Below are 9,176 nucleotides of genomic sequence, written 5' to 3'. Positions count from 1 at the left end.
TGCTAATTTTTTGCATTGAAGGCTTGATTAAAAAGCGACGGGCACACTTTGGCATGCCCCTCAAAATTTCTGCGGAATTTTCTAGTTAACTTGTAATATTCCTTTCTCACCCTGCTCTCTAAATCCTCTTTTACTTTAACAAAAGGATACTAAAAACACATAGTAAAATAGCTGATATTTTAAAAGTGTTCAAGGACACAAACAACAAACATTTGTTCCAGTTATATTTATTTGCACATTCATATTCTTTCGTTATTCGTGCCAGAGTCACACATCATTGAAAAGCACATTCTGCAGAAGTGTAGTCGGACATACTTTCAGTGTCAGCGTTTTTTTTCTTTCCGTCTTGCGTGTTCATGAACTAATCCACATTACTGAACAATGAGAGGATAGCAAAGCTTCTAAAACAAAAGCCAACGGTTTTAAATAATCTGAGTCTGTGTTTTAAGGAGTGTTGGCCAGAGGGCAGTGTCAGCAGGTTTGTTACTATAAGGCATCCATACATTATAACTCCAGCTACAAATATCTCCTATCTAAGCCACCCGTTTCAGTCAGTACTTCACTTCACTGCTGTAAATGCACGGTTGTCCAGTTTTCCACAGGACTGAACTGTAAATCAAGGCCTCGAGTGGTACAGTAGTGAAGTGGATTTGAACAACTCATCAACTCATCCATAGCACCAAAGTGACTCTGTCCAAAGGGATTCATCCAACGCGGCACCTATGCTGAGACAGCACATTGCTAGACAATGACATACAGCCTAACTAATGGAAATGAAAACTAAATTTGCCAGAATTATTATTTTCTACTTTTTTCACTTTGTTTTGTTCCTATGATGGCACGGCATCTATCATCACAGTTTACATTTACTCGTCCTTGTCGGTTTTTCCTGAGTCGCTCTCCTTCTCCCTCCTGGATTCCTTCACCACCTGGTGAAGAAAGCACACATTCAGAAATGTGGATTTTCAGAACCCAATCGTCAGATTATGTCATAAATCCTTCTACCTCTCCATCTCGAGTCTCCACGGTCTTTATCACCACAGTTTTTTTGCCGTGAGTGTCCGGAGCTCTTTCATAGTCTGTAACGACAGTGAGACCCAAGAGCGACATAAAGCTGCTGTCGTAATATTTCATTTTTATAAACAGCTCTGGAAAAAATGAAGAGCCCACTGCACTGAACCCCATTGAAAACCTCCTGGTTATTCCACCAAATGTTGATTTCTGAACTCTTCCTGAGTTAAAACATTAGTTTTGTTGTTTCTAAATGAATATGAACTTGTTTTCTTTGCATTATTTGAGGTCTGAAAGCACTGCATCTTTTTTGTCATTTTCTGCAAATAAATACTAAAATGTTGCCTGGAATTTCGGAGACATGTTGTCAGTAGCTCATAAAATAGAAGAACAATGTTCATTTTACTCAAACATATACATATAAAGTATAATATCAGAGAATCTGATCATTTTAAGTGCTCTCTTAACTTTTCCCAGAGCTGTACAAACGTAAGAATTTACATTTAGATGGAGCTTCGCAGCAAAGACAAGAACTGATAATTAAAGAACAAACCATCAATCACACACAGACCTGATAAACTACAAGGAAGCTGCTTACAGTAAGAAAATGAGTTTTAAATAACTGGGTTAGGAAAAAAAAGTGAAAGTTTGCCCAACATAGTTTGATTTTCTGATTTAACCCTTAAAGTAGTGGGGCAGCAAATCTTCCTTTTGAGATGAACAAGCAGCTGCTTTGAAAACAATAAAATTAAACCAATGAATACAAGGCTATGCAAACTTGAGCTTAAAAACGTTGCCATCATTTTGTAATTTCAGTTTCAAAAAATGCATATTTTTAAAATACTTTTTTTTTTCTGATACCAAAATAATTTGCATCTAAACAAGAAATTAGTCCTGATTAGATTTCAACTGCTAATCTAATCTAGCTTGAAGAGCGAAAGGCGTCTTACCTCGATCACCAAAGTGGTTGCTCATACCGATATTGAGGATTGGAACAGAAATCCTGTGAGGTAAAAATGTTTTAATCATTAAAATATACAGTCTAAATATTGAATATTGTGCCCATAATTAAGATGAAAGGTTTTCAGCTCCACCTGCTCTCCTCTCCTTCCAGCAGCTTGCGGTAAGTGGCAATCTCAATGTCCAGGGCCATTTTGACGTTGAGGAGGTCCTGGTACTCCCGGAGGTGGCGCGCCATCTCCTCCTTCAGGTGGCGGATCTCGTCCTCCAGTCTGCCTACATTGTCCTGGTAGTTGCCGATCTCGACGCCAAACTGGTCCTCCATTTCACGCATCTGCCTCAGCAGAGCTTCGTTCTGGGAACAGAGGAGAGGAGCAGCGGCTTTAAGCAAAAAGGAATAATGAATTTACATGTAGAAGCCAGGATCTGCGTTTGCTCTTACCGTGTTCTTCAAGGCGTCAATTTCACAGTTTAGAGCCTGAATCTGCCTCCGGGACTCATTGGCATCCTGCTTGGCCTGCCTCAGAGCGTCAGTGTTGCGCTTTGCAGACTCAGTCAGGTCCGCAAACTGCCAGAAAAATAAAATAAATGAAGCACACAAAGCTACCCTGCCGAAACACAAAATACTACCAAGTATTTCTAGTGAAAATATCTCAGTTCACTTAAAATAAGACAAGCCTAACTTACAAGTAGCTTTTCGGCAAGATATAGGAGATTATTTTAAGTCAGTAATTCCTTAATATGGATGAAATAGTACTAGTTCCACTGATAGATTATTTCACTTGTCTGGTGATAAGTGAAATAATCTTTTTTTTTTCAATAATAAGCAATTAATGACTGAAAACAACTTCCTATAAACTTTACTTGTGTTACTTTGTCTTATTTCAAGTTTACTAAGATATAAATTAAAAATACTTGATACAGTGTAAACTAACGAGCGTTTCAGTGTATACGTGCGTTTGTGTACCCCACCTTGGACTTGTACCACTCCTCAGACTCCTGCATGTTCTTCATGGCGATGGTTTCATACTGCGCCCTGATGTCCCTCAGAGCGCCGGTCAGGTCCGGCCTGGAGCTGCTGTCCACCTCCATCTTCAGCTGATGGGTTTGGACACTCACTTGCACATCCTGAATCTCCTGCAAGGGAAGCATTCAAAACAAATGGATTCAGGTACAAATCAGTGTTGATTCCTGCGATGTCGCACACGCCCTTTTGCAAAACATCTTTTAATTCAGTACATGTTATCAGAAACAGCCACAACTAAAACAAAATTGTCATATCGTATATTACTTAATTTGATGGATGGCAGATTGATTTCTACAATACAAAACACTAAGAATCCCATTTTTCAAGCTTCCTTTTAAAATGAGTAAAATGTCTATGGATGAGATATCTGGCATGACTAGATATCTCAATCTAAGATGCTCCTAATGTCAAGAAAGTATTGAAAAACACTTTTGTGAGTGCTTTTTACAAACAGAACAAAGGATTCTTAATCTCAAATTGTATTTTATAGTTTCTCTTTTTGCTGTAAAATAACTGAGTTGAGGTCTGACCAACATCTCAGACAGCTTTTAAAAACAAGAAATAAGCCTTTAAAATAAAGGAACATAATCATTTAATGTGAACCAGACAGTCAGCTCAGTCATCATCATTCACCTCTGTGAACAGAAACGTGTTCAAGTGTTAAATGTGAACGTTACCACAAGGGGTCGCTCATTCCCATTGACTAAAAATAATGTGTTTTGAATTTTTGTATAAAAATACAAAATGCTAACTTTGAATACTTTCATCTTATCTTTCCTATTGTCTAAAGTAGAAATTGTTGCCTGTTATTTTTAATTCAGTGAAAGTAGACATTATCTAGTAGAGAGAAATACAAAATAATGAAGCTGTTCATTTATAAAACTTGCTCCTAATTCGGCCTGTAGGAGGCGCTGTGTCTTCTGAAACAGCGCCATGTTTTCCGCAGTAATTTTCCAACACAGATGCAGGAACAAAAGCACATAAAGTTATATGTCTGATGTTATATTGTTTCTTTTTTTATCAAGTTACTGCATGTTTTTATTGCGTTGTGTCAAAAATGTTCACCTCTACTTTATGTGTGACGTCACAGGTTGAAGCAAACAAACACAAGGTGAGATGTGGAAGGAATGTGGTAAGATGAGACAGCTTCAAAAACCTAATTTTCAAATTCTGAGCAATAAAAAGGGATATTACCACATGCTTTTTATGAACTAAGACAGAAAAATTCACCTGAAAGTGAAGACTAAAGTATAAGAATTGATAAGTATTTTCTACTTCAAGTTGATTGTATAATATTTTGGGTGGTAACAGTCCAGTTCTGGCAAATATTTTAAAATAGTTAATTTAGGGTTTAGTTAGAAATTAGCTTAACTCAGAGTGATTTTTATTTATTTGTACTCCGAGATTGCACATATACCATAAAAGTACTTTTGTCCAATGGACCAGAAGAAGCGTCGCTTACTTCATCATGGAGTTTCTTCAGGAATTCAATCTCATCCATGAGAGATTCAATCTTCCTCTCCAGCTCCAGACGGGACAACGTAGCGTCGTCCACATCCTGGTTGTTTCACAAGAAGAAAAGCAAGTTAAAGTGTGAGAACGAAACTCTAGAAGCTAACAGGAGTTTCAGTCTCCTCCCATGGTTTTTCATGTCTCCCATGTGGTTTCACACACACACGTCTCATGTGCACAACCATCCAGGAATATCTGACTAATTTGCATCATATAATTTATATTAAAATTTCTGTTAAACTAAAGAGCCTTATCAGTCCTTCATATTTCTGTCAAATAATGAGTTGTCAGGATGAAGAACATTATGACTTTGTGTGTCTATGCATTTTCGGCATCTTTCTTTCATAGTATGGCGTCTTATTGGGCATTTTCAAACTCCATTTGTTTTGAATTTTCTACATAATATTGTATATATTCGAAGGATTTTGGTGTTTACATCTTTCATCATCAGTCTCATACACCTTAAAAAAGTCCTAGATATTTTACAAGAGTCTGGTTTACCATTCTGTTTTAGATTAGATAAATCTTAATCTACATTCTTGGTAGTTTTTGTTACATTACTCTCAGCTGAAAGTATGATGGTTATTTTTATTTTCTTCCATTGTTCTACAGTGCGTATGTGAGCGTATGCAGCAGCATTTGTCTGTTCTTGGAGAGAAGATTTGTAAATATTTCATGCCCTATCTGAGGATTGTGGTCCTGTTAAACTTTTAGAAAAAAAAAACCCACAAAAAAAAAAAAATCAATTTTCTGCATCCTATTGTTTTATTTTATTTGAGTGTCGTTATTCTGAAGTGCTGCTGCCGTTACTTTGCCAACTCTCTGGCCCTCTGTACATCTGCAGCAAATTTAATTTTACCGTCTACGTGCTTCTTATCTGAAAACTTCTTTCCCAAATTACTGAATTTGTTTGTGTAATTCAGGAGTAAAAACAGATTATTTTAGCGGTACTATTAGATCATAGATATTTTTAAATCATTAATGTGTGTGGTGTATCAGAAGTCTCTTATTTGATGCTGAACTTTAATGTTAAGAAAGTGCTTGTATTTATTTAGTCTTTATAAAAATATTTTACTTCCATACCCATATTTTTAAAAGGCTATTTGCTCCCTTTTTGACTCAGTGCTTCTAGGGTGGAAAGCTGTGATGCAGATTCTCTGAATCAGTATTTGAATTTATAATTTAACACCATGTTAGATTTCTCCCTGTCATATTACTGTGACGTTAGCATGGAAGTGTTGGAGGTGAAACATGCAGCAGGAGCGTTCAGCCTGTTATCTGACACGATAAACCCTGAAAAGAATACGATAATCCTCATCGAGCGACCTCTGTGTTTACCTTGCGGAAGGCAACCAGATTACTTTCAGCGTCCGCCCTCTTCTGGGCTTCTTCATCCAACCTGCGAGCAGGAAAAAAAAAAAAAAAAAATCATTCAAAACATTACATAGATTCCTCCAGGGCCCTAAAATCTCATTGTAATTTCTTTCTCAAGAAAGAGAGAGTGGTGTAAAAGCTTTTTGGCTGTGTGAACCTTCCTGTCAAAGGTGGTGCCAGGACATCAGATGGCGAAAAGCTTCCTGGATCAATCTGGTAATTTACCGCCCTGCTAAAAGCATCTTGGTAGCACGCCCACTGGGACCACCAGGTGCTTTGTTGAACTAATGCGGCTTGTCTGCAGTTCACTGAGGTCAGAGCCACAAACCGAATTAGGCTGCATATACACACACTCATTGTTGTCTGGAATCCCAAAAGATTATTTCAATACAACGTTTCTGTAGCAGTGCAAAAGAAGTGTGTTATTTTATAAAATTATAGTGCTTTTGTCCAAAGTCCATGTTAAATTAAATGGAAGAGGAAGTGTTTCATTAAATTTCAGCCTCATCCAATTATGGTAATGGTCCTGCAGCCGGGAGCGTCTTAGGAGGTTCCTTTCAATTTCTGACTTATTAGGCGCGTGTGTGTCGAGGTGTAGAGGTGGACATAAAGTATTAGCCATCCCTTGGCTCTCATCTTTTATTCATGCTGTGCTTCATGGGGCCGTTTTTGTCCTAATGGGCTGTCTGGCACCATCCCAGCAGAAGAACACTGGAACACAACTAATGGAGTTATTGAGTCACATTGATTTTTTTCCTGACGCTATTCTTTCTGAACTCCATTTTTAATTTTTTTTTTTTTTTACCTTCGTCTTGTCTCCTCTCTCTTTTTCTTCTTGCCCCTTCCTGTCCCTCAGCCGGCCCCACCCTGTGACCAGTCCCTCCCTCCACCCTCAGTCATTCCACAACGCCAAGTTTTGATCTGGTAAAAATTTAGAGCTGCACACATCACCGCCACCGTAATATGAGCCAAACCTCCAAGTCAAAGGATGTGACAATTGGTTTGCGACTACATTTTAAGCATAATGCATTCAGATTCTGCAGGCTATTAATACATTTGGCTTGCTGGATGGTGTTTCACTGCCCTTGGATTGATTTTGCTGAGATGCTAAAATCCTCATAGATGATGGAAAAGAGAGCTAAGACTGAGGACAATGTGGGTTTATTGCAACTGATTAAATCACCACAGTTGAATATTTTACCAAAAATATACAACTTGAGTCATTTAAGCAGATGCTATCCCTAGGAAAACTGAATTACATTATTATTGTTTTCTGTGGGTCTCTACTTCAGTAAAAACGTATTTTCATTGTGCACGGCTGCAGTCTGAGCTCCTCATGCGCTGCAGCGTCCTGCATCGGGTTGCTGCCAGAGCGCCACGCCCTAAAACACCAACAGCAAAGTGGAAGATGACTCTGCTCTCTCTCTATCTGTGGCGTCTGTTTGTCTCCTAAACGCTCACAGAAACCGAATGTTTGTGGCGGTGGCAGCGTAATGCTGTGGGATGCAGCGGCCTGTCAGTATGCGTCACTTTCATACCAACCTCTGCTTGATCAGGGACAGGTCTTCGGCCAGGTTGTCCCTCTCCAGCTGGTACTGGTCCCTCTCCTTGCCGACCGCGTCCAGCTGGCGCCTCAGCTCCCTCAGCTCCTCCTGGAACAGCTCAGAGGCCCGGTTGGGCTGGCCTTGCTGGTACTGGCCCTTGAACTGGTTCAGCTCCTGCATCAGGGCCCCATTCTGCTGCTCCAGGTAGCGCACTTTCTCGATGAAGCTGGCGAAGCGGTCGTTGAGCTCCTGCAGCTCGGCCTTCTCGTTGCTGCGCGTGGCCAGGAACTCCTGGTTGATGGCCTCGGCCAGGGTGAAGTCCACCTTGTCGTAGGAGAGGCGGGGGGCCTGGGGGGCGGGACGGGACCGCTGTTGGTGGTAGGTGGTGGAGCGGACGGTCACCGCGGGCGAAGCCGAGCGGCCGTAGCGGCCTCCGGACATGGGAAGACGAGAGGAAACGGGAGAGTAGGAGGACAGGGAGATGGGGTGAGGGCTTCCAAAGGTGCGCCTGTAGGAGGTGGAGGTCACCGAAGAGTGGCTCATGGTTGCGCTGGTTCTCTCTGCCGCAGAGAAAAGAGGAAGAAGTGGAGGCTCTGAGATGCTCCTGAAGCAACAGGACATCAGACTGAGGAGAGCTGAAGGTTTTTATGCCCTCACCCCTCCCTCGGCTGTCCTAACCCCACCCACATCCAGCCTTCCTCTCCCCATCCCTCATCACCATGCATGCTTTGGCCACTCCCTGCCCTCGCAGACAGAACCTGCCTCTCTCCTTCCTGCTGCTGCAAACTAGATCTTTATCATCACTTCTCCATCCTTTTCATCAGATAATTTTGCTCTAAGCCAGATTTAACTTTGTCTTTTCCCTGAATCACGTATTGATGCCCTCATTGTCACTTTTCCAGCAGATTAGCTGGTTAGTTTTGTCTTCTTTTTTTCCCCAGCATATACATATGCACTCGTTGCTTAATGCCCGGCAATAAGGGATTTGAAATCCTAACCTGTACTGACTCTCTTGGACTCTTTTATTTGATTCTTTTTTCTTCCCCGTCCATTTGTCTCCCTGCCTCTCGCCTCTGTGTCGGACTCTCCTTTTACAGTAATGGAATACTTTATTGATATTCCGGCCGTCTGGGTCGGCGCCATGACTCTGCAGTTATTTTACGCCTTTGGAAAAAGCTCCATGTCCAGTAATCCCAGTCAGGATTGGCGTTTTCAGACCATTAAGTCCATTTGCGCGCGGGGTCGGCTGTGGGTTTCTAGTTCAATGAGTTCATGTTGGGGCAGGATGCGAGGACGACACCAGAAACAGGCGGTGGCTGTTGTCATTACACGCTCAGTGACATTAAACAAACCAGTTTTAGTTATAAGCAAGGCGCCTTGCAAAAGTATTCAAACCTTTCAGCTTGTCCACATTTTATTGAGCTACAGTCAGAAACTTAAAGTGTTTTATTAGGATTTTATGAGGTGTGCCAGCAGAAAATGTCACCTTTATTTGAACCTCTCCATCTGAGACGATTCTTCTGTGCTAGATTTGATTATTTATTCTGCAAAATTAACTTAGTTCATTTAAAATGGGGTCTGCATCCGGTGGCCCTAAAGGCAAATGTGGTGTCTTAGCTCCTCCCAAGTGACTCTTTAGAGCTAAAATGAAACAAAAACGAGCAATTATGTTTATAATAGAAGTTATAGAAAAGGAGAGATTAATCAACATGAATATATGGGGCAATACTAATATTCAATATTAATGT

The 9,176-nt window shown here is 40.6% G+C and overlaps 1 protein-coding gene across 1 annotated transcript; it reads right to left on the bottom strand.

The window, feature by feature from the left end:
* Positions 1-211: 211 nt before the first annotated feature.
* On the bottom strand, positions 212-8,064 carry prph (peripherin). Its single transcript, XM_015023938.1, has 9 exons — positions 7,427-8,064; positions 5,849-5,909; positions 4,461-4,556; positions 2,944-3,108; positions 2,414-2,539; positions 2,106-2,326; positions 1,962-2,014; positions 1,006-1,079; positions 212-929 (listed from the first exon to the last, which is right to left on the bottom strand). Exons 1-9 carry the CDS (start codon positions 8,047-8,049, stop codon positions 867-869), a joined length of 1,482 nt encoding a protein of 493 aa, XP_014879424.1. The 5' UTR covers positions 8,050-8,064; the 3' UTR covers positions 212-866.
* Between the last annotated feature and the right edge of the window lie 1,112 nt (positions 8,065-9,176).

Source organism: Poecilia latipinna, unplaced genomic scaffold (assembly GCF_001443285.1).
Source record: "Poecilia latipinna isolate Pla-1442-1.1 unplaced genomic scaffold, P_latipinna-1.0 Scaffold3459, whole genome shotgun sequence".
In the NCBI taxonomy this organism is placed as follows: Eukaryota; Metazoa; Chordata; class Actinopteri; order Cyprinodontiformes; family Poeciliidae; genus Poecilia; species Poecilia latipinna.
Note: the sequence above shows the minus strand (reverse complement) of the source record. Positions and strands in the feature narration are given on the sequence as shown.